The sequence below is a fragment of the Vulpes vulpes genome, chromosome 4 (genome assembly GCF_048418805.1).
Source record: "Vulpes vulpes isolate BD-2025 chromosome 4, VulVul3, whole genome shotgun sequence".
NCBI lineage: Eukaryota > Metazoa > Chordata > Mammalia > Carnivora > Canidae > Vulpes > Vulpes vulpes.
The window spans coordinates 49,419,912-49,446,938 of NC_132783.1; the positions used below are offsets into that span (position 1 = coordinate 49,419,912).

The window sequence follows — 27,027 nt, forward strand, 5'->3', positions numbered from 1 at the left end:
ATGCTCCAAATTCAAGGCATTTGAAAAAGCCACATTGAAACTAAGACATTGTTTATATAATATTTACACATGGCACTTATACCTTTGATTTCTTGGTGTGTGTTTTTCTTTAGCCAAATGATTTTGACAGTAGTTAACAAAACTATGTTACTATGAACAAGGAAAAAAGTAAATAGTATGATAAACAGAACATAGTGTTGGAAGCCAAACAACTTGGTATTAAAACTAATTTGCTTTGTAATTAACCCTTAATAAGTCATTTAACTTTTCTGAGGCTCAGTTTTCTCCACCCTAAAAGTGGGGAAGGACTAACTTTATTTTACTCGGCTATTCTAAAACAATATGGGTTACTAATAATTTTTTAGAAGTACAAAAATAGTAAAACAAAAATAGAAAGGTGTATTCTTTACCTAATTAAAACATCTCTTTTCAAATAATACCTTCACAATACTTAATAGCAAAAACACTTGCAGCATATTTATTAAAGATGCTATTTATCATCAAAATTATACAAGTTTAGAAGTGGAAGCTAAAGCAGTTAGCCAAGAAAAGTTTTTATTTCATTATTTTTTTAAATTCTTTCTATCATTTATTTAGGAAAAAAAAAAGTTTTGTGTAGTAGGACAAAATGGCAGACATTAACCTAGAACCCAATAATTTCCAACCATTAATTTCTGAACTTAGAGTAGCCATGAGAACCAACCTCTAGAAGGAATTAATGTTTCAGTGCTATAACAGGGAGAAAGGCTCTGGTTAAGTCTTATTTCATAAAAACTCCAAGGATGTGGATGCTTGCTATTAGAAAGTTTTATAGGAAAAAAAAAAGTGACCCAGACTGCCATCTTCAAAAAACACTGGCATACTGGCATCTTGCTATCTGTATATATGTACAGATTAAAAGCCTTGGTGCTAAAAAATAAAAGGCATTGCAAGCAAATAATTTCTACCATATACAATTATACAATGTCAATTGGTACCATATTTTTACTTAAAATGTAGGGGGATGAAAATAAACACTTTACAAAAACATACACTTTCCTAAGAAAATTGAACCCAAGTTAAAAAAAAATTTATGGAACCAGATAATGATTTTAAGAATCTATTTCTGCTGATGGCAGCAGCAGCAGCTGATTGGCCTATATGCCAAACACATATGGAAGCAAGTGCAATGCCCAAATGCAGACAAGCAGAACACACAGCACCACTCACAAAAGGTTCAGAGAAAGCAAGCAGTTTTTCCAGTCACTGTCAAGATGTCATCATCAGCCAAAGCACTCAGTGGTTCTTCAAATATATCTTTGGTAATAGCTATGTCAGATTTGCCCTGAATATCTTCAAAAAGTTGTAAGTGTTTTAGAGCCGGTGTTTTGCCCTTACATAAAATAAGTTCTTTCAGTGCTTCTGCTAACTCTTATCTCCATTTTGGAGAGATGGTACTCATTCCTGTAGTAAATATATTTATATTTATATTTATATTTTTTATATTTATATTTATATATAGCATCCATTCAGGGGTTCTGCAAGGCAAATTAACAATTTCAGCTGTCAGGAAGGAGTATGTAGAAACCTCAGCTACTACTGATCTTCTGATCTTCCTTAACTCTGCATAAGCCTGGATGAGAGCCTGGCTGGCTTCCTGGCTCAGCCAAGACATGACTGTGCTGTGAGCACAGCAATAAGCATAAGCATAAATAAGCATAAGCATAAGCAATGTGGTTCTTCAGTACTGCCATGTTTGAACCACTTCTTTACTTGCTCATTGCTCTGGTAGTACAGAGCCATGAGGTGATGAACCAGATGCCTGCGTTAGCTTCATCCCGAGAGTCCAGCATGAGGAAAATCAAATTAAACTTTGATAATAACTTGTGAAGTAGCTGAATATTACCAATGGTTGCTCTTTTAGGATTCCATTGAGACTCAATAGAATTTGCTGCTGCCAGGATACAGGTGCATGCACGGAGATGACAAATAATCCCAGCCTTTGGATAGAGTTAGCTGTACCATGACTTTGTGCAATGCTGACCTTATATTTTCATTCATCTTCTCAAACTTATCAATACAGCACATGCTATTGTCACTTAGGACAAAGGCACTGGCTTTCATGACCATCTGCCTCATCACAGGGTCTTTTGCTACATATACTAATAAGCCAGTCCCAGGAGACCGAGTTGTAGATACACTGCAGAAACTGGGACTTACTGATCCTAGGGTCACCACATATCAGGATGCTGTTCTCAGCACAAAATCTGTCCCTTCCCATATGACTAAAATCTTTCCTCTTCCCAAGCAAGAGCTGAAGCAAGATTCTCTTTTTTTAAATCTTCATGTTCTTAACATGCTTGATGCTGAGGCTGAAGCAATCCTCTCATAAATACCGTTTTCTGTAAAGCTCCTTAAGCAATACCACATGCTTCTCTGAAAAAGTTTTCATTCTATATCTTCATCTGTTTCTTTATACAAATGTTCTGCATCCATTTTCTGATAATAAATGCCATCAATGTGGGTTTTGTAGACAGACTTCACATTACTCACTCTTGAATTGACTCAGTAAGAACAGCTCAATAGATGTCTGTAATGTTTACTCTGTCCCCAGGTTGAACCTTGTCAACAAGAACATTGTGAGTAAAGGATGACAGTGTGAACATCTGCCTTGAAGGCATATTTTCAGAAGACTCTTGAAGTTTGATCATGTCTGAGAACACTGAGTAGTTGTTGGTCACACAGGGCTCAGGGATTTAGCCATGGTCCATTTCCATTAAGGCAGTGTGAGTGCACACCTGGCATTGCAAGAAGGACTTCTGCTTCTCTGGAAGGAAGCAGCTGGGACATCCTAAACAACATACCACTGATGGTGATAGACTGGTCAGTGTCTTACAAATTCAGGTTTCTCCAGTAATTAGTTTTCAATACCCTGAACAGTCCTACTTAAATCTGATGTTCTATGATTGAGTCCAGTAAACGGTCAAAGCAAAGCTCATTGACAGCCATGTTAAAAGTTGAGATAACTACTTGTGGGTGGTAGATGAGCTGTCTATACAGATTTTTGTCAAATGATTTTATTCACAGTTTACACTTTAAAATGGCTCCCCAATACTATTAATCACCCATCACTACATATACAAATGTCCAGCAATATGTATGGCAATATTGTCTTCTTTAACCAGAGGGTCAATAAAACATTTAAGAAAACCTCCCAAATTTTCTTTGGACATTGCCATATTTATATATGTTGCTCAAATCACAAGATTTTGGCCTAGGGACTGCTCACTGGGCACTGTATCATCTGTTGCTGGCCCATCCTGCAAATTCACCTACAGACCCTTCCATGCAGACCCCATGGCCTCTGGCTCACGGGTGTGCCACTAACATCATAGCTTCAGGTTCCCTTTACCAAGAGCCGTATGTAAGTACCATATGTCAGTGGTGAATCAACATTAAATCGAGATGAATAGTTGAAGAATGCATCAGGGGAGAGCTGGAAAATAATGTTCCCACATGGCATGAGTCCTGCAAGTCAGCTCTAGGCCAGGTTGGCATCTACTACAGCTCTTCTGTAGAGATGGAAGCCTTACCGCTACATCTCTGGGATGGAGATGGCTTGGAAACCTCATCTGGAACAGGGAAAGATGGCCACTTCTGAGGTACACAGGGTTCCCGGGTGTACCTGACCAGTCATGTTCCCACACAGCCCCTAAAAAAGTTTATTTTGAAGTTTCTAACGTTTTAAAAATATATAAAGTATTATAGTTAGATGGTAATGTTAATTTTGCTTGAGGATAATATCAATGCCCACTTGATAAAGACAAGAGAATAAACTATGAAGAAAGAAGTGAGAATAGGGGGAACAGGTGGAGGAGTAGAGTAGGGGTCCTCACCTTACCTGTCCCCACCAACTTACCTGGATAACTTTCAAACCATCCTGAAAACCTACGAATTCAACCTGAGATTTAAAGAGAGAAGAGCTGGGGGATCCCTGGGTGGTGCAGAGGTTTGGCGCCTGCCTTTGGCCCAGGGCGCGATCCTGGAGACCCGGGATCGAATCCCACATCGGGCTCCCGGTGCATGGAGCCTGCTTCTCCCTCTGCCTATGTCTCTGCCTCTCTCTCTCTCTCTCTGTGACTATCATAAAAAAAAAAAGAGAGAGAGAGAGAGAGAGAAGAGCTGGAACACTACAGAGAGAAGGGTTTTTGTTTTTCCGCCTTTATAGGAAGGCGGAAAAAAATAAAATAAAAAAGAATCAAGGGGGGAGGGGCCCCGCGAGGAGCTGGGCTAAGGCCGGGGAGGGAGAGCCTCTGGACAGGAGAGCCCAGCCCCGGAGAAGCGGGAGCTTTAAAAATCTGCACCGGGGGATCCCTGTGTGGCGCAGCGGTTTAGCGCCTGCCTTTGGCCCAGGGCGCGATCCTGGAGACCCCGGATCGAGTCCCACTTCGGGCTCCCGGTGCATGGAGCTTGCTTCTCCCTCTGCCTGTGTCTCTGCCTCTCTCTCTCTCCCTCTCTCTGTGACTATCATAAATAAATTTTAAAAAAAATTAAAGAAAAATCTGCACCAGATTCTTCCCCGACCCAAAGGCGCTGAGTGGGGACCTCGGGCAGGATCGCAGGAGGGCGGTGGGGCCTCCGGTCTCCCGGGGTCACTAACAGAGGAGGTGCGCCCGGGGGGAGAGCGCCCCACACCCTGCGGCCGATCTCAGTAAAGGCCTGGAGCGCCAGGCGGGGCCTCGGGGAGAAGCCGGGGGTCAGGCGGGGGCTCCGGGTAGAGGGGGTTGCTCCCTGCTGCCTTCGGGAGCCCCGGGCCAGGAGCACAATTCCAGGAGTGCAGGCCCCGGACCCCAGGGCGCCTGGGACACAGCCGGGATCCTGAGCTCCCCCGGGACAGGTGGAGGCAGGGAGGGTACAGGACAGCGAGGACCCTCCTGCCGCTGGGCTCCCCCAAGCTGTGCAGGTCAGCGCCCCCTGCCCCAGGAGCACTTATGTCAGTGCGGACTTGGAGACTGCGGGTGGTTACTGCGGGAGCTGACTCCAGGGCTGGAATCCTGGCCGCCACTAATGGGGTTGTTCCTCCTCCAAGTGTCACCCTCTGCCTGGGACTGAGCAGGGCTGCCAGGAAACAGAGGCCTCACGGGGTAAACAACTCCCACTGAGCCCAGCACCCGCTGTGTGTGTGTGGGGGTGGGTGGGAGGGTATGGGGTATCTCCCCAGGTGCACACACCTGAGAGTCAGCACAGCAGGTCCCTCCCCCAGAAGACCAGCTGGAAGGACAGGGAAGAGCAAGTTCTTGACCAAGCAGCTCTGGAAAGCTCCAGGGGAAGTAGAGGATTTACAGTATATAGAACCAGAGGGTACCCCTCCTATTTTTTTTTCTTCCTTTTTCTAGTACAACTCGTTTTTATATCAGACTGTAAATTTCCTTTTTTTTCTCTTTTCCCGCCTTAACTACAATTTTTTACCACCTCTTCATTTTTAAGATTCTTCCTTTTTGACTTTAATATTTCTACAATTACAGGTCCTAGATATATTTTCCACTTCTAGATTTCCTTCAACATACTCAACTTAATTTTGGGAGATATAAAAGATATGTTTTTTTTGTTTTGTTTTGTGTTTTTTTGTTTTGTTTTGTTTTCTCCGCCTCATTCTGTTCTACAATGGCAGAAGTTAATACCTTCTAAAACATGACCAACATGCACCCAGAACCAAGTGGATTACCATGCTGGTTCATTCTGTGAGATTATACTCTCTTCATTCCCATTCTGCCCCCCTCTTTTATCTCATTTATGTTTTGGTGGTCAATGTTGGGGACTTCTACAAGTATTTCTAGTTTATATAAATTTTGGACTGAGCATCTTCTAACATACAGAACGTAATACACACAGAAACAAGAGGATCACCCTCTAGAACTCCTCAGGGAGACTATATTCTCCCTCCACTACAACTTCGTCATGTCCATCATCTCCCTGTAGACTCCCCCTTTGTTTTTTTTCTCCTTTTTCTCCCCCTCTTCTTCACTGGAATTCTTGGCTTTTTATTTTTTACTACTTTGTTTTAAAATCTGTTTTTCACTTTAGTGGTCCTTCTGTTTTATATCGTTCTGATCTTTGTTTTCAATTTCTGGTCTCTGACCTTGGCAGAATCATCTAGGGTGAAATTTACTTAGCTCGTGGTTGATATTCTTGACTAAGCCCACTCATACAGCCACTCTGCACTAAGCAAAATGACTAGAAAGAAGAACTCAACACAAAAGAAAGAATCAGAAACAGTACTCTCTGTCACAGAGTTACAGAATTTGGATTACAATTCGATGTCAGAAAGCCAATTCAGAAGCACAATTATAAAGCTACTCGTGGCTCTGGAAAAGAAGGAAAAAGGAATCAAGAGACTTCATGAATGCAGAATTTAGATCTAATCAGGCCAAAATTAAAAATCAATTAAAGGAGATGCAATCCAAACTGGAGGTCATAACGACAAGGGTTAATGAGGTAGAAGAAAGAGTGAGTGACAAAGAAGACAAGTTTATGGCAAGGAAGGAAGCTGAGGAAAAAAGAGAAAAACAATTAAAAGACCACGAGGAAAGGCTAAGGGAAATACATGATAACCTCAGAAGGAAAAATCTATGTATAATTGGAGTTCCAGAGAGGGAGAGAGGGCCAGAAAGCATATTTGAACAAATCATAGCTGAGAATTTCCCTAATTTGGGGAGGGAAACAGGCATTCAGATCCAGGAGATAGAGAGGTCCCCCCCCCTAAAAAACAATAAAAACTAACACTTCAAAATTTAATAGTGGAATTTGCAAATTCCAAAGATAAGCAGAAAATCCTTAAAGCAGCAAGAGACAAGAGATCCCTAACTTATATGGGAAGAAATATTAGATTCACAGCAGACCTCTCCACAGAGATGTGGCAGGCCAGAAAGGGCTGGCAGGATATATTCAGGGTCCTAAATGAGAAGAACATGCAGCCAAGAATACTTTATCCACTAAGGCTGTCATTCAGATTAGAAGGAGACATAAAGAGCTTCCAAGATAGGCAGAAACTGAAAGAATACATGACCACCAAACCAGCTCTGCAAGAAATATTAAGAGGGGCTCTGTAAAAGAAAGAGGAAGCCCAAAGAAATAATCCACAAAGACAGGGACTGAATAGGTATTAGGATGACACTAAATTCATATCTTTCAATAGTAACTCTGAATGTGAATGGGCTAAAAAATGTCATCAAAAGATGCAGGGTTTCAGCCTGGATATAAAAGCAAGACCCATCTATTCGCTGTCCACAAGAGACTCATTTTAGACCTAAGGACACCTACTGCTTGAAAATGAAAGGGTGGAGAACCATTTACCATTCAAATGGTCCTCAAAAGAAAGCTGGGGTAACAATCCTCATATCAGATAAATTAAAGTTTATCCCAAAGACTGTAGTAAGAGATGAAGAGGGCCACTGTATCATACTTAAAAAGGGTCTATCCAACAAGAGGACCTAACAATCATGAATATTTATGCTCCTAATGTGGGAACTGCCAAGTATATCAATTAATAAACAAAGTAAAGAGAGACTTAGATAATAATACACTAATAGTAGGAGACTTCAACATGGCACTTTCTGCAAGTGACAGATGTTCTAAGCACAAGATCTCCAAAGAAATAAGAGCTTTAAACGATACACTGGACCAGGTGGATTTTACAAATATATACAGAACTTTCCATCCAAATGCAACTGAATACACATTCTTTTCAAGTGCACATGGAACTTTCTCCAGAATAGACCACATAATGGGTCACAAATCAGGTCTCAACCAACACCAAAAGATTGGGATTGTCCCCTGCATATTTTCAGACCATAATACTTTGAAACTAGAACTCAATCACAAGAAGAAATTTGGAAGAAACTCAAACAGGCAGAGGTTAAAGAGCATCCTGATAAAATATGAATGGGTTAACAAGGAAATCAGAGAAGAATTTAAAAAATTCATGAGGGCACCCTGGGTGGCTCAGCAGTTTAATGCCGCCTCCACCCCAGGGCGTGATCCTGGAGACTCTGGATCGAGTCCCACTCGATCCCACTTCTCCCCCTGCCTGTGTCTCTGCCTCTCTGTGTGTGTATGTGTGTCTTCTCATAAATAAATAAATAAAATCTTAAAAAAAAAAAAAAAGAATCAAGGAAGGAAGTGTACATGAAGCACCTTCCACATAGCACACAATAAAGAGTGGCTGTTAGTCTTTAAAAAAAATAAATAAATAAAAATAAAAATAAAAATAAAAAGATTCATGAAAACTAATGAAAATGAAGATACAACCATTTTACTAAAGCTGTTCAGAAAGATAGAAAGGGATGGAGTACTTCCAAACTAGTTTTATGAGGCCAGCATCACCTTAATTCCAAAACCAGACAAAGACCACCCACCAAAAAGGAGAATTATAGACCAATCTCCCTAATGAACACAGATGCAAAAATTCTCAACAAGATACTAGCCAACAAGATCCAATAGTACATTAAGAAGATTATTCACCATGACCATGTGAGATTTATCCTTGGGATGCAAGGCTGGTTCAACATTTGTAAAACAATCAATGGGAAAGATCATATCAACAGGAGAAAAAACAAGAACTATATGATCCTCTCAATTGATGCAGAGAAAGCATTTGACAAAATACAGCATCCATTCCTGATCAAAACTCTTTAGAGTGTAGGGATAGAGGGAACATTTCTCAGCATCTTAAAAGCCATCTATGAAAAGCCCACAGCAAATATCATTCTCAATAGGGAAACACTGGGAGCCTTTCCCCTAAGATCAGGAAAATGACAGTGATGTCCACTCTCACCAGTGCTATTCAACATAGAACTAGAAGTCCTAGCCACAGCAATCAGGCAACAAAAAGAAATAAAAGGCATTCAAATTGGCAAAGAAGTATTCAAACCCTCCCTCTTCGCCGATGACATGATACTGTGCATAGAAAACCCAAAATACTCCACCCTAAGATTGCTAGAACTCATACAGCAATTTGGCAGTGTGGCAGGATACAAAATCAATGCCCAGGAATTAGTGGCACTTCTATACACTAACAATAAGACTGAAGAAAGAGAAATTAAGGAATCAATCCCACCCACAATTGCACCCCAAAACATAAGATACTTAGGAAGAAACTTAAACAAAGAAGTAAAAGATCTATACCCTAAAAACTACAGAACACTTCTGAAAGAAATTGAGGAAGACACAAAGAGATGGGAAAATATTCCATGCTTATGGATTGGAGGAATTAATATTGTGAAAATGTCAATGCTACTCAGGGCAATTTACACATTCAGTGCAATCCCTATCAAAATACCATAGACTTTCTTCAGAGAGTTGGAACAAATAATCTTAAGATTTGTGTGGAATCAGAAAAGACCCTGAATAGCCAGGGGAATATTGAATAAGAAAACCAGAGCCAGGGGCATCACAATGCCAGATTTCAAGCTGTGCTACAAAACTGTTATCTTCAAGACAGTGTGGTACTGGCACAAAAACAGACACATAGATCAATGGAACAGAATAGAGAAGCCAGAAATGGGCCCTCAACTCCATGGTCAACTAATATTTGAAAAAGCAGGAAAGACTATCCACTGGAAAAAGGATAGTTTCTTCAATAAATGGTGCTGGAAAAATTGGACATCCACGTGCAGAAGAATGAACCTAGACCACTCTCATGCACCATACACAAAGATAAACTCAAAATGGATGAAAGATCTAAATGTGAGACTAGAATCCATCAAAATTCTAGAGGAGAACACAGGCAACACCCTTTTTGAGCTTGGCCACAGCAACTTCCCTCAAGATACATCTATGAAGGCAAGGGAAACAAAAGCAAAAATGAACTATTGGGACTTAATCACGATAAAAAGCTTCTGCACAGCAAGAGAAACAGTCAACAAAACTCAAAGACAACCTATAAAATGGGAGAAGACATTTGCAAATGACCTATCAGATAATGGGCTAGTATCCAAGATCTATAAAGAACTTATTAAACTCTACAGCAAAGAAACAAACAATCCAAACATGAAATGGGCAAAAGACATGAACAGAAATTTCACCAAAGAAGACACACATGGCCAACAAGCACATGAGAAAATACTCCGCATCCCTTGCTATCAGAGGAATACAAATCAAAACCACAATGAGATACCACCTCACACCAGTGAGAATGGTGAAAATTAACAAGGCAGGAAACAACAAATGTTGGAGAGGATGTGGAGAGAAGGGAACCCTCTTGCACTGTTGGGAATGTGAACTGGTGCGGCCACTCTGGAAAACTGTGTGGAGGTTCCTCAAAGAGTTAAAAATAGAGCTACCCTATGACCCAGCAATTGCACTATGGGGATTTGCCCCAAAGAGACAGATGCATTGAAGCGCCGGAACACCTGCACCTCAGCAGCAATGTCCACAATAGCCAAACTGTGGAAGGAGCCTCAGTGTCCATTGAAAGATGAATAGATAAAGAAGATGTGGTCTATTTATGCAATGGAATATTACTCAGCCATCATAAACAAAAAATACCCACCTTTTGCTTCAATGTGGATAGAACTGAAGGGTATCATGCTGAGTGAAGTAAGTCAATCAGAGAAGGACAAACATATATGGTTTCACTCATTTGGAGAATATAAAAATAGTGAAAGGGATTAAAGGAGAAAGGGAAAATGAGTGGGAAATGTCAGAGAGGGTGACAGAGCATGAGAGACTCCTAACTCTGGGAAACAAACAAAGGTGGTAGAAGGGGAGATGGGCAGGGGGATGGGGTGACTGGGTGACGGGCATGAGGGGGGAGTTGACAGGATGAGCACTGGGTGTTATACTATATGTTGGCAAATCAAAGTCCAAAAAAATATACAAAAAAAAAAAAAAAAAAGAAAGAAGTGAGAATCAGTAGTCAAGCTTCAAGACTTGATCAAGTCAATCACAAAATATATCAAGCATCAACTGCCTTACAATATCTAGTTTGAAAGCAGAAGGGAAATAAACTCTATTAATGACAGTGGGTACATACATGCACAAACCCAGACATGCATAATTAAAACTCCATAAAATTTTAGGAATAAATACAATGACAATATGTATTAAGGACACCAGTCTTTACTGAGGGCAATAAAAATATGAGTATATGGATAGATACTTCTTATCCATGGATAAGAAGATTTAATATTTTAAAAATTATAATTCTCTCAAATATAATCTATAAAATTCATATAAAGAGCAATGGCTTGGGGGTTATGATAATACCTGGGAGAAATAAACATTTGAGAATTGACTGCTTTTTCTTTAAAAGAAATGTGGAAGTACCTACTTTACCACTTCATAAAATACATAGTAGAGCTTCAATACAACAGTGTCCTGGAAACCACCACCTTCCCCCATATAAATGTACCAGACTTTTGCAGTACTTATGTTAACTGCATTGCTTAACTTTTTTGTCTCACCCTCTTAAAAAGTCTATAAATTAATTAAAGGACAGACCCTCATTCTTTCACTTGTCTCCTTGCAGGAACCCATAAGCTTTGCAAAGTATATATAGCATGCCCTTAATATAGACATGCACTGGTTACTTGAATGTAATTAAAATTTTTATCACTAGAATGTTCCCATTGTAATAAAGAGCCTGACCTCATTTGTGATGTTTGGTTGCTGCTTTGTTTCTAAGCTTGGTCTCCCTTGACCCTTTGATACCACATCTGGACATGTTGATCAAGAAAGCTCATCCTGCACCTCCTTCTCTGATACCAGTAAGAAATATAGCTGTTGATTTCTTTCTATACCTTGGGCTTCCTTTTCCTCATTAGCCCCCCATCTGGGCATGTTGTTAAAAAAATTTCATCTTATACCCCCTTCCCTGACAGCAGTAGGAAATATAAGCCTTGAAAATCTCTAGCCCAAGTAAACATAATGTTTTCCAGTCCTACCTCCTAGCCACTAGGAAGACCTGGCCCACTCTCACTGCTTGGCCAAGGCCAGCCTGGACATCCCTGAGCCCACTCTACCCTCCTGACAGATCCTATATGAGTAGTAATCTTTCTTTCAAACTTTCTTGGTGTGTATATAGTATTATCAACCTTGATATCTGAATGGGATGACCAAAACATTCATATGAGGCATTTGAGACATTTATATGAGGCATATGTATTATATGTATTCATATGATACAGTTGGGCAAAAAATAACTCCATTTTTTAAAAAGTAAATTTGAAATGTGAGACAAAAAATAATGAAATTGAGCATGTGATTCTTGGTCTTGGGATTATGAGTTCAAGCCCCACATTGGGCCCAGAGTTTACTTTAAAAATTAGGAAACTGAATATATGCGATGATATACATCATTCAAACTTAGTCTCTAAATATATAGAATGGATATATTCCTTTAAAAAGTGTTACTGGCCTGAAAGCTTACTTGGACAAATATATAAATATTTGCCCCCAAGTAAATGTCACAATTATTATATTAAGTTATTGTTTTGATTATACATTTTCCAACTGCAACTTTTTATCATTTTGTATATTGAATTGGTCCATGAGAACCACCTACATATTATAGTATCTCTCTTTCCCTCCCACTAATACTTTCACTAAATAAGTATCTCCTAAACAACCTCCCAAACTATTATCCTGTCTTTGTGAGAAACCTTCAGAAGAATGAATATATTCAGGTTCCAGCATCTTAGCCAAACCACAAATTAATAAATTGGCAGGCTCAGAATCATGTTCAACAACTTCCCTTGGATTCAAACCTGCCAAATCTCTACATAGGCAGATAGGGAGATCTTGGCAACACTTTGAGTTTAGATTTGACTTATTCATTTGTTAGCTGGAATATCTTACTTTGCCAATATATTCAATGCATTTAATTCTCAAGCACTTCTGTTGATAAGAGCCTAAATTCTCATTAAAGTGATTCTTTTAAAAATAGGAAACATACCAAGAGAAAGATCCAGGCTATTCTCCATTTGCAACATTTCTTTCTTCCACTTCTAGTCTTTTTGTACATCTAGTTCACTTCTAAGGATAAATTTTTAAATTTTTCTCTTGCTTTTCTAAATACATTCATATTTCATTTGCCTGTTTCTCTTTTTGTTTCAGGAGAGAAAGGTGAACACATCAGAGAGAAAAAGGATGGGTAAAATAAGGAGCATAAACTTCCAAATGTCTGTCTTCTTTGTGTAAAGGGTACAGGAGAAATTTGTTTGTTTTATTAATCATTTCATTTTAAATCCAAGAAGCTGTGTGAGACAAACGGAAAATGCCAGCAAGGATGACATGACAAAGCGGCTAATAAACTGCAGAATGTTTATACCGTTGAGAGGAGCTAAACAGCATAAAGTGCCTCCCGGGAACGGAACATGTAGCTCAGCCAAAGCGGGTCACAGCCAGGCTAAACACCACACTGACAGTGAAGAAGAAGAATGCACCAAATATCTCAAATAGTTCACGAATGCTGCCAAATATTAACTGTTTATGAATTATATCTTTATTATAGGATAAATTAAAGATCATCTCCTCTAATATCTTACCATGTATCATGTAATCAAAACACAGTGAAGACTTGAATTTATTTTTTTCAGTTAATGGTGGATATTAAAGAAAAAGAAAACCACAACTATTTGTACTTTGTGACTGGTACCAAAATAATTTGAGTATCTCTAATCCTAATGGTATAACCAAGGCAATTTAATATATTTCAACCACTAACTTCATACTTGCATACAATTTCCCAGCAAGTAAGTAAGGGCTTTCTGACCTTGTTTCTGTTAATATTTCATTTCTGTACTTTGAACTGATAACACTGGTGATGAAAAACATCCTTTTAAAAAATAGCTCATCAAAACATGACTGATTGGGATATCTGGGTGGCTCAGTAGTTGAGCGTCTGCCTTAGGCTCAGGGCATGATCCCAAGGTCCTGGGATTGAGTCCCCCATCGGGCTCCCCCACAGGGAGCCTGCTTTGCTCTCTGACTGTGTCTCTGCCTCTCTCTCTCTGTGTGTGTCTCTCATGAATAAAGAAGTAAAAATTGTAAAAAAAAAAAAAAAAAAAGACTTATTGTATCCCCTTTATGTGAAAATTCAGGAGAGTGATACGTTAGTCATAAGTTACCTTCTTGATGGTCTCTAGCATGGAGCGCCCTCCCTGCCAGGGCTTGGAGTTCTTTCTGATACACGATAGACTTGCCATGCTGTGCCATTTTCGGTCCTCCAGTTTCTTATGAAAAGCATTAGCAAGCAAAAGCACCGTGTCATATATGTAAAGGTTTGAAATCTGAAACGACATTAGATGGTGATCATTAGAATCATGGATGCCAACCATTGAGAATAGGAGAAAATCATCAGCTCGGCTGCCATTCATATCAGAGATGGCTGGTTTGCTGGCTTATTTATTAAGCAAAAAGTTTCTTTTTTTCTTTTCCTGAGCAATTTTGCCATTGACAATGAAGTCTTGTCTGATTGTATGCCTCAATTGCTTTTGCAGCTTATTTAGGTGTGAAAGAGGAGATGAAAAAGAAAAGTTTCGATGGAGGGGAGGCTGTTAGTGTCAGACCTTAGAAAATCACTGGCCCTTCTCTCTGAAGAGGTAAGGATCTAAGGGCTTCAGATTGGAAGGGCCAACTGAATAATACATTTTCTGAAGATGTCAAGTTTTTGCATTCTGATTATTCAGATGGAGAAATATCAACCCGATCTTACATAAAATCAGTGTCATAGGTACAAGAAAAAGGAAGCGGCCAGCTGTGTCTATATGCATGTCTATAGGGATTTGTGGTGAAAAAATGAGAGAACACAGCACCATTCATAAACGTTACAAATATCAAGGATCTATACAAAATTATCTAAGAATACACAGGCATCGCAATTCATTAACATGACGAAGACTACAAACTACTAACTGTTTGTGAATATATGTTATATTAATGCTTTCTTCTTCCAAAGTAATCATGTCATTATATATAAATCGAAAAAATGAATCATGAAAATTTCAGCTATGCTCTATTGCACTCTTACACTTAACTCCTGCCAGAAGTTCTACCCATATTGTCAATTGTAGAAGGTGTTTATTTTTCAAAGAAATTAGAAATTATTTAGAAAATATAAACACTAAGAGATGTCCAAAGTCAATAAGATTTTAAATGTTGTATTTTTACTTCTCTGAAGGAAAAATAAAACACAAAGTAAAAAAAAAAAAGAAAGAGAAGTCAATGTAACTATGAAAGTTAAATCCATCTTAAAGTATTTAAATGTTTTCAGATTTTGAAAAGTATCTTATTAGCATAGTTTTTTTCTTGAAAACAAAGGGAATAATATGTTGATTGCCATTTGCTTATAATTAATTACCAAGGAATCTTACGAAATTGTCTGCCCACATCACAGAATGCCACTAAATTTCAACTACTGGGATGACAGTTTAATGTTATGAAAAACTGTAAGTAAGCACTTCCTAACAGTGCCTTGTGAGTTTTCTTTCATTGTTAAGTGAATCTTAATCATTTGTGTTTGTTAAGCATCATTATATATGCATAGTACTTAGGGAAGGCAGGCCTTTCTTTAGCGAGCCATTGCTTACTCTCGTGCACTATGTGAAATACCAGTTTGTTCTTTATAAGGAAATATTAAGGCAGGCTATTCTCACCTTCACCTCCCTGCACCTCCCTGTACCGCCCCTGTCAGAGAGACTAGGGGGCATGGCTAAATCTGCAATGAAAGAAGACTTGAAGATAAAAGTAGTTGAGGAATCAAAATTCAGTTTGAATTAGACTGTGAAGAGCCAAAAGGAAAACATTTGGACATTTTCTGAATAATCTGCAATAATCTGGCCTCTTTCAACCTATGCTTGCTTCACTGCCTCAAACTTTCTTGTTCTTATCTCTCTAGCTCTCTTTGGCTTCTTCCTCTGAGACTGATTGCTTTAAGTGTGTATATGAAATGGTTGGGGTAGCACTCTTTGATGTCTCTTTACCTTTTTCTGACTAGCTAACTTCTAATATTTAATTCACAGGTCACAAGTTAGGTGAATCCTACACTGAACAACTTCTCAGGACTCTACTTGTTTCCAGGCTAATCTGGCAGTCTTCTTTATCTCTCCTAAGGTTCATGTTACAAGCCTCAATTACAACGTATCATAATGCTAAGATTTGTTTTTTTTTTTTTTTTTATATCTGGAATATAAATAGGAGTTCCTTCTGGATAGGGGCTCACAGTGTCCCAATGTTTCCCTTTGTACTTTTGTTTCCCTTGTTTATTTCCTCCTGGCTTAGCCTAGAGCCTAGTACACATTTAGTTTTTGATAAATAGTTGTCAAATAAAAGAAGACAAAGACAAGAAAGTCAGGTTTGACATCAGGTTATGTTTGACAGGAGTCAAGATATGAGAAACCTGGCAACTTGAGTTCCATCCAAGTCTTAACACTGCCACGGCTCAGTGTCTTTTGCAAACTTTGAAGTATCTATCTTGAGCACCCATGGGGCTTCTAAACGTGTCTTGTACTTGATATGTGATCAGTGTTTTCGACAAAGGACTGCCTCTCTTCATTTGCCTACATTCCAAACTATGGATTCAAAAGGGGGTGATCACATTCTCTGAGACTTCTGTTACCCCTCCTATTACTTCTTTCTCAGGGAAGTGCCTATTCAGTTCTGAGGTTTGTGCTCTTTCCTATGCTATAGTACTGACCTGCCATCACCTACTGTTTTCTTGGTCACTCTGTATTCATGAAGTCTTTGACTCCTCTCTCGCAGTGCTTCTAAACTATCTCACAGGATTAAAAAAAAAAGTCACTGCAATTTCTACAGAGATAATTTTAACTTCTATTCTAGCTACAACCAACACAGATGACTATTTACTGGAAACAAACACACACCTCCTCTAACATCTTAAACTCCATTTTCCCACCATCTGACCAATCTTTCTCTCTATCTTACTGTGACTATGTTTGTTTTCTGACTTAACTGAGCCACCAGCACCCATCTCTTTTATATGACAGCCTTTTAATATTTCACAGCACCCATCACCCTGAAATGTCCTCTTTCCTTCAATTGTTCATCATTTGGTGTAATTTCTACACTGCTCATCATCTCAGCATGTATTTCTTCTTTCTCTTGTTTTTTGATGTTTCTGTTTAGAGTTTAGAACTCAAAACAAACACATTATTGCAGATGTGATCTGACTAGGACAGAGTAGTATAAGGGGTTATCTCTCTTAATCTCTGCAAAATGCTCTGATACGGAGACCAAGATTACATTAAAATGGTTTAGAACAAATAGGACTTGTGCTATGTTCAAACAAAATTTGCCTTCATCTTAATAACCTTAAACAGCTGTCAAACGAGGTCTTATACACCCAGACTTCCAGTAATGGTTTTGAACTTCTACTTTATCTCTTTGAAATTTCAACTTTTAGATTTATTAGTTAGTGAATATTAATAATTTGGATCCTGATTATATAACACAGCATAAGCTTTCTCTCCTAGCTTTATTTCATTTACAAATATGATAGGCATAGTTTATTCACTTTTATTTATATAATGGAAAACATTTGAAAATGTAACATCCAAGAATAGTATTTTGGGATGCCATCATAGAGAGTTCCTTGCGCTTCAAGAATAGAATATTTATCAATATGGTTGAACATTCTTTTAGTTCCATTATTTCCAAAATTGAAGGTAAAAGACGTTATGGATATTAGAAGTACTTAAAGCTAAAAAATATATCTGTGCTATGTTCTAGGCATATCAAGTTTGCAAAAAGATTTGGAAAATAAAGTGGTAAATTATTTGAAATATTACTTTTAATTTTAAAGAAACTCATAAGTTATAACTTTAGGATAATGAGACTTTCATCTATTTTGAGCTTTTCTTCTTTTTCTTTTTTTTTTAATCTGAAAATAGAGTGTTTATTTCTAATAGAATATCTTCTATTCTTAGGGATCCTTTATTGAAAATATTTGTGTGACATCAATCTATCTCGATTTTTTTAATGCCTTCCTATAAGGATCCCATAAGAAAATTTGTCAAATACTACATAAAAATCAGTATGCAAGATATCCCAAACCATATATTTAATAACATACTCTACAGTTTATCCAACTATCAACATTTAGAGAATAAAAGTCTATCAAAATATTTTTCCTTCCCTTTAAAACTCGGAACAATATCAATGTCATGTCTTTAGTCTTCTCAAGTATTTCTCTAGTATTCCTAAATCATGATCAGATCTATTGCTTCATTCACTATTCTAACTATTATTTAGGCCTCATTTTTAAAGCAGTAAGGCATGCTTTTACTATCTCCAAACACTTGCTCTTTATAAACCAGTGGTTTATTATTTTAAAAATAACTTTTACTCCAGCTTTACCAATTTGAAAACAAGTGTTCTTAGATGAAGACAACAGAAGCGAAAAAAAAAAAAATTTAAACCTTTCTGTTTTCTCACTAGCAGCCAAGCCAACATTAGTTTCACCAAGCAGTGAATGGCTCCTCTTCTTTGCTTCATATATTGTAAAAACATTGTTTCTAGAGCTAAAAGTTGTCTTCAACATTTATTTTGCAACTTCAACTCACCCCTGATTTTCGTTTTTCTGACACCAATCTAAAGATTTGGAAAATTTGCTTTTGTTCTTTCTAAATCTTCTCTTTCTATGTACATTAAATTAAATAACAGCCCAGAGACCTCTATGTAGGCTTACTATACCCTCTTTGTAGTACTGAGTATTGTGATTTTGTAGTTTGGGTTTCTATTTAATAGTTGGGTCTCTATTTTTAGAGCTCACTTGAGTCATATTTTCATACTTTTACTTTTCTGAGTTATTTTTAATAGTACCCTGCTGATAAAAGTCTGTCTGTGGTCATATTTACTTGCAGTTTTTTTTTTTATGGGATCCAAGTTAAGAAGATTATTTCTCTGAAGGAATCCTCTACTCCCACATTTTTAATGCATATTATTCTTATTATTCTTGTTGCTTCCTCTAACTTCCATGAGATAAAATTTTCAGTAAGATAAGGCTCTATATCAAATGCTCTGCGTTTAGTGGAACATCTTGAATTCAACAGCCCTGCATTTCTATTTTTAGTTATATAAATCTCCACATATAAAAGTTTCTGTCAGTTTTTTTTAATATCGAATATTTTGTCAAAATCTATCATGTAGACGATAGAAGTTATTATACAACAAATCCTCAAAGAAAAAGTAAATTTTCTTATTTTCTTCCATCTGTGGGTTTGATGGGAGTAAGATGAAGGTGTGGGATAAGAGGAGTGGTGGTTCCTGTATATCCTTAATTCATCATATAGGCCTGGGGATATGAAGATAAATAAATAAAATACTTATTCCCTGATTTAAAGAAACTCATTAACTGAATCAGAGGGATTAGGCTTTTCGGTGGATGTGCTTTAAAATACCATGTAGTTGGGACACATGGGTGACTCAGCAGGTTGAATATCTGCCTTTGGCCCAGGGTGCAATCCTGGAGTCTTCCTGCATGGAGCCTGCTTCTCCCTCTGCCTGTGTCTCTGTGTCTCTTTCTGTGTCTCTCACGAATAAATAAATAAAATCTTAAAAAAAAAATACCGTGTAGTTACTTTCTGCTTTCCCAATTTGTACATTTCCCACAACTTCCTTTTACAGGGATAGCCCTTAATATTTCAAAATTTTCTTAATCAAAATTCTTCCATGTTTTTCTCCACTTAGGATTCTCCATTTTTCATATCAAGCATGCTCATGACCAATTAATATGAAAAGATGGGTCATAATAAGCATATCTGAAAGACTGGCATTAGAATTTAAACATGCCTTGTCTAGGTTTCAAAGTAACCATTGCTTTCTCCTTAACTACATTCAAAACAACAAATATTCATGAAATTGCAAAACAGTATGGTAGGTGTGATGTAGTAAATAGAGAGAGACGTGTACTTTATGGACTTTATGATACCAGGTCCTGAAGGAGACCTAGTCTAAAAGAGCCTACAGCCTAGTTGGGAGCACAAAGTTCTGTGGGCAATGGTTCTGGAGCTAGCTACCTGGTAAAGATACGCTGCTCTTGGGGCACCAGGTTTGCTCAGTCGGTTAAGCATCTGCCTTCAGCTTGAGTCATGATCCTGGGGTCTTGGGATTGAGCCCCACATCAGGTTCCCTGCTCAGCAGGGAGCCTGCTTCTCCTTCTCCCTCTGCCTACTGCTCCCCTGCTGGTGCTCTCTCTCTCTCTCAAATAAATAAATAAAATATTTTTTTTAAAAAAGATATGCTGCTCCTTACAATGGTAATAAGTACAAAGAAGCGTTTAGGTAAATTGTAATTCATCTAAAAAAAATCCAAAGCTGATCAAAGATAGGAAAAATGTGCAGAAGTCTTTCAAAAGAAGTCATTTTTAAAAATGACCTTATTTATCTAGTATTATTGGGGATGGACTACTTCTCTTTGGGTTATATTTCTAAACCGTTCAAACTGAGCATATCTAAGCACTAAAATATTTTTGATACAAAACATTTTGAAGGAATGGCTTCCTAAAATATATATATTTTTCTGATTTCTGAAATTGACCATTACTTTAATCTTTGTTGCTACCTCAGAGTTATTGTTTAAATACTAACTAATAATGCTAGCAGCATACTACAATTATACCCTTAGGAACTATTTTATGACACAGAGTTGTTTTTATAGGAAAAGTCCCACATTGATGGGATATTTGAATTAGTATATCTGATTAATGTATTTTTTTCCTGTCCTTGTCTTGCTCAGAAAGTGCTCCTTATGGCTTCCAACTGTTGCCAATGTGCCTGCCTTTGTAAAACCCCATTCAAACTGATGTATTGAGATTTCTAGTGCAAGGGAAATAAAACTAAATAAAACAAAATCTGATTGATTTCCCTTAAGAAAAAAGATATCATAGGTTCCAGGTGAATATTTAAAGAACCTCCTTATAAGCAGGGACTTGATGTTCTCTATTTTGCTGCTCAGAGATTTTATTTATATACTTTGAAATTCATTGCTGCATTCTGAATAGTAAAGGTTTCAGTTATATCCCATTATATTCCACCTGATTTGGATAGGACTATGTAGCACTACAGTATCTTTTGCATTTCTAAGTAATTTTTGATGAATGTCTTCAAACTGTAGACTGATTAAAAAAAAGAATAAATGTCTATGTACTTGTTATGCCAGGAAAGTCAAGTAAATTTAGTAATTTGGAATTTGGCAGTAAGGAATATCCATCTTTGGGCAGCCTGGGTGGCTTAATAGTTTAGTGCTGCCTTCAGCCCAGGGCCTGATTCTGGAGACCCAGGATCGAGTCCCACATTGGGCTCCCTGAATGGAGCCTGCTTCTTCCTCTGCCAGTGTCTCTGTGCCTCTCTCTCTCTCTTTCTCTCTGTGTGTGTCTCTTATGGATACATGAATAAAATCTTACAAAAAAAAAAAAAAAAAAGGAATAGCAATCGCAAATTCTACCATGGTAAAGGCTACGGATCTACTTGCTGAGAAGGAAATAACATTTACCTATTACATTTTTATTAAAAGAGTATATATTTTGCTATAATGAGATCAAAAAGATCAAAGACAAAATCTTAGCACTCCTGCATCAGACTTACTAAATTTCTAGGGGAAGAGAATAGTTCAGAAAATGCAAATATGTATCATTCTGAATTTAATACAACTGTTAAGAGCTCTCTCTATAATTGGCCAATGAAGCACCTTGAAAGAAATACTGTAGCACTTAGACTATACCTCCATATTCTGAGCAAATGGATCCTTTGGATCACACAATGTTGAAGATATTCGATGGTTGCCACGGAAACATCGCTGACTTATATTCTGAGGGACTGGAAATGTCTGCCGGATGATTGTTAACCTTCCAATTGACCTTCGTACAAGTTCCTGAACATCCACATCATTTATTTCCTAGAAGATAAGAAATGAAAGAATTAGAAGTGCTTTAATACAGTAACAGAAACACAAAACTATTAATGAGCTGTTATCTGTAAGTGCTAAGGTATTCATTACTGTAATGCATTTGCTTAGTGCTTAGTACATATTGAAATGAAAAAGTACATGTTCATTAAAATGATCAACTCATTTGTAGGTGTTATTAGTGCTTTAAATTATATACATTAATGCCTACATAATCCTAAATGGAGAAATTGCCTTAAATGCATCTTATTTATGTTAATTTTGTAGTGTGTTATGTTGAACATTTTAGAAAAATATTTGTCTAAACATTGACAAAGGTCATGAAAAAGGGCATTTCAGGTACTCTGAGTACCCAGGAGATGGCTGTAATGTGAGTGTAATATGTTTTGTTCCAAGCAATGAAACATGAGGTTTTTAAATAAAGCAAGTAGAGAAAGCAAGAGGACATTAAAAAGAAAATATTTCCCAGTTATTTCTTAGAACTACTGGTGTCAATTCATACATTTCTCTTGTTAAAGAACATTAAACAAAGTGTTCATAAAGATGAAACTTTTTTATTGATATAAATGTGAACCAGGATAAGCAAATGAAAAAAATCTCAATGTTCTTTACCCAAATTGATGTTATTTTGCATGTGAGTATGTGTCAAACTCAAAAAACATATTTTCTACTTCCTTTACCTCCCATCTCCCAACTCCAGACTTCAATTTTAAGACTTGGCTCAATCGTGGATGTAGAAGTAATAACAATGAAATAATATTTTCATAATATAACATCTGTTCTAACTGGAATTTGAATAGAAATGGTCAGAATAAATTTGGGTTTTAAGGCAGCATTTATTAAAGCAGTTTGTGCTTCATAGTGTCTATTTGGAACATCTTAAATCAATGAAGCCTTTGCAATTAACATATTATTGGTTTCAATAGATTCTTACAGTAGCAGAAATAAAAGATTTGACACAAGATAAATTTTGGACTGCAGTGAGCATTTCTTGGTTTTGATTCAAAGAACTATTACAGAATAATGAAAAAGAAAAAGGACCATCTACAGGTATAGAGTGTCTTCTTTTCCTTTATAGATCAATTACATATTATTCTCACTTAAAGCACATATGATCTTTAAAAGTCATTCTTTATTTTTGATCTTTACAAAATATAGATTTACTGAAAATAAAATAACACCTGCCATCAGCTGTATCCAGTATAATATCCTGGATTTCTAGTCAATTAATCCTTAATGTACCGTAAAAAAATGATTTTTCTCATTTAAAACGCTGTCTTTTTTCTTTAGTCTATGTCATTTCACTAGTCACCAGAAACATTATCTGGCAAAAAGCAGGTCACTTTGTAATTCTCTATCATCTATTCACAAAGCAGAATTAAACAGTGTCTCATCAACTGCATTTCAAGCCTTAAGTTTAACCAGAAATCTGTTAAAAGTAATTAATATTGCTATTCCTTGTCTTTACTTTTCTTTCCTTCTTTTTCTTAAATTCCATGTTGTACAGACAAGAGTTTTCATTTAAAAGACAGAGATCCTACCACTTTTCTCATAATGATAACTAAGTTTTGTTATATGTGTGGTCTTTTTCTTTAGTTAATGCTAAACTATACCAACATTTTGTCCAACAGCACCATCTGTACCTGCTCTACACATGATGAACTACAAATCAGCTCATCAGTACATAGACTTACATTAACTCTCTATTATATATCTGACAAAATAGTAAGCATGTCATCTATTGTCTTATTTTCTGCTGAAAACTACATTTTAATTCAGATACTGTGATTCTTATTTTATAAATAAAATCAGAGAAATTCCAAGATCTTCATTCAAAATATTCTTTATTCATGGTGTGAATTTATAAATGTTATAAAAAAGTACTCTCCAAAGTAATTATACAAGAAATCCATACTTCCTTATGAGAATTATTTAAATTAATAGTCATGAATGATAGAAATTAAAGCTATAAATATGTATTATTCTAAGTATTGAACGCCCTGATGATTCTATAAGGAATGATAAAGAAATGTATCATGAGCCAAAGTCTTTAAGGGGACTATTTTCAAGCCCACAAAAAAGGATGGTTACCTTTTATAGGTTTCGAAAGCTGAAGCTCTCAGGTGTCTAAACGACTAAACTATATCTGAGGAAATGCCAATTTAAATTGAATATATTTGCCTATTATTATTTGGGGAAAAGGAAGTAATTTTCTGGGAGGAAAGAATCTGCCATTCCGAATAAAGTTAACAGACAGTCTGTCTCAAAAAATTCACTTGCAGTTTTAGTTTTGACACCTGATCTCAAAAAATAGTTTGATAGTGATATGAAAACTTGATTAGGCAGCTATTTTATATTTACAGAACTTTACTTCTGCATTTCAAAAGGTGCATTTCAAGAGTGGCAGATGCAATGTTATGTAAACACTGAAAGTCAAATGAATACTTAATCTATTAAAAAAACAAAACATAAGTAAACTTCTATAATAAAATATGAAACTATTCTATAATCTATTAAATCTACATTGTTTTAATAATCTGAACTTGAAAAAATGTGTAAACTGTATAAAAAAGATTTTAAAAATAACTACATAAATAACAAGTTCAAACACTCACTCTCCCCAGCCTCCAGTACTACCAAATTATGCTAATTTCTTCAAAGATGCACTGAAATTTTCTGAATTTTATTTTATTTATTTATTTTTTAAATATTTATTTATTTATTTATTCATGATAGACACACACAGAGAGAGGCAGAGACACAGGCAGAGGGAGAAGCAGGCTCCATGCTGGGAGCCCAAGGCGGGACTCGATCCCCGGAACTCCAGGATTGCGCCCTGGGCCAAAGGCAAACACCAAACAGCTGGGCCACCCAGGGATCCCCAAATTTTCTGAATTTTAAAGAATTTCAAGAGGCTGAATAACAAAATTGTTTGTCCATTCTGTATTCTTATATGAATTAGTATATTTGTGAAATAAGAATTAATAATGCAATATTTAAAAAAACATGTTTGTTATGTATAACTTTTCTATTTCTTTAGAAATAAGGCATTCAGTCTTTTTTAAAAAATAATTTACATAGATGATCAAAATTACTAACAATCAAGTCAGAAAGAAAATATTCATATATTCAATATATATTCATATATATTCATATATATTCAAAAATTCATATATATTCATATATATTCAAGAAAATATTTGTATTCAATTTGCTGTAATAATTTAAGCAAGGGGAACCCTGAACTGTGTAAGAGAGAAGGAAGAGGAAAGCTAAAATAGCTGGTAGGGATACAACTCCATCCAGAAACAACCACTTTCCAGAACAAATCTTTTAGAACTGACTCACTCCCAAACCTTTGTAGTGTATCAGCCTAGGTTTAAAATTATTGAATTCCATTAATTCATTAGGATAGGAAGGAAAGACTCTCAAAATCCATTAGATCAGATGCCAACCTCCACTATACAAACTATTTTGGAGAAGAGATCCTCCCTTCTTTTCCTTCTCTCTCTTTCTCTCTCTCTTTTTATGTCTCCTAGCATCTAACAAAGTTTTTGGCTTATAGCAGGTATTCACTAAATGTTGATAAGTTTTTAAATGAATGAATAAATGAATAAATGGCAAGACTTCAACAAACTATCTTCTAAAGATAGATACCTGAAATTTTAAGTGTAGAAACAGATGCTTTCACAATTTCAACACTTACCAAATAATCCAGATTTTGGTAATATTATTAAGCAGTGTACTTTGTGGCACAGTTTGAAAAGATGATGCTTTTTGTTCTTATTTTTGCTGGTGTTTATATTCTTAATGCTTTAGCAAAGATGATACTTTGATGCTTCCACAAAGTTTAACATTAATGTGAAATAATTACACAAACATAATGTTGAAATACAGAACAAAACCAACTGTAGGCTATATACCAGCAGGAAATGCAGCAGAATGGCAACTTTCTGCTTGAGAGATTAGCACTGAGCAGTTCAATTAATCACCAAACTAGGAAAAATGAACAGCATCCTTTTACACATATAGACTTTAAAAAATCTAAACAACTTCTCCTTAACTGCAAAACTCAATTGCAGTGATTAACTTAAATTATTTGAATAAGAAGTCAGGACATCAAAGGTCAGTTTCAGTATTATCAAAGAATAGAGAGTGCTTATAGCATTATGCTTCTTGCATCTTTAAACTGTGCATATCTTTTAACCAAATTTCTAACTTTTGTAAAACTTAAATAAAGTGCTAGGCCATCTGCTTCATGACCCTGAGGGGATGACAATACTTATATGGAAAGGCTGTTCGAGCTGGATTCACTGATTGCAGGGAGAAGATAAATACCATTACCAACTACTAACTTATGATTGATTATACCATATGAGCTAGTACAGCCTCTCATTATTATAGCATACTTAATGCAAATGAAAAAAAATATATTGTTTTCAAGTTTGTACATCAATTTGTATCATGATGCACAATGCCAAGTTTGATTTATAGTACCCCTCTAAAAAACTATTGGTGCAATAGATTAAATAAATGTTTGCAACCCATATTAAAATTAGCAACAAAATAGTAGCTACACAAACCGAACTAGACAGATTCATGTTTTCTATGTTCAGTCAAATGGTCATTTGCATATTGTTAGATTTTTGCTGTTATTGTTGTTGCTACTTTTAGAGTTTATTAACTTCCTAGCAAATTTGAAACATCCATATTTCTTTTATGGAAACTAGGATAAATTTGATTCATTCATTATAAATTTGTATGAACAACTCATAAAAGATGTAAAGGTAGTGAAAGTCAAGTTTACTAAGGCATATTTCAGGAAAAATGAGGTAAACAAATGGAATCATTTGGAAGAATGTTGACTGCAGATATATGGATAATGATGATTTTTCTTAAGAATGAAAATACAACCTACAAAATGGGAGAAGATATTTGCAAATGACATATCAGATAAAGGGCTAGTTTCTAAGATCTATAAAGAAATTATTAAACTCAACACGAAAGAAACAAACAATCCAATCATGAAATGGGCAAAAGACATGAACAGAAATCTCACAGAGGAAGACATAGACATGGCCAACACGCACATGAGAAGATGCTCTGCAACACTTGCCATCAGGGAAATAC

General features: G+C 36.5%; 1 protein-coding gene and 1 pseudogene across 3 annotated transcripts in view; both read right to left on the reverse strand.

Annotated features, from left to right (window-relative positions):
* The window catches only part of GRID2 (glutamate ionotropic receptor delta type subunit 2), a 1,472,825-nt gene that overhangs the window by 542,704 nt on the left and 903,094 nt on the right, over positions 1-27,027 (reverse strand). For all 3 annotated transcript variants that reach the window (XM_026015616.2, XM_072755651.1, XM_026015615.2), the window contains exons 6-7: positions 21,715-21,888; positions 14,106-14,267 (exon numbers count right to left, since the gene is read on the reverse strand). In XM_026015616.2, coding sequence (XP_025871401.1) covers positions 14,106-14,267; positions 21,715-21,888 — 336 coding nt within the window. The remainder of the gene's footprint in view (positions 1-14,105; positions 14,268-21,714; positions 21,889-27,027) is intronic.
* On the reverse strand, positions 1,217-11,817 carry LOC112932674 (DNA replication licensing factor MCM4 pseudogene; annotated as a pseudogene).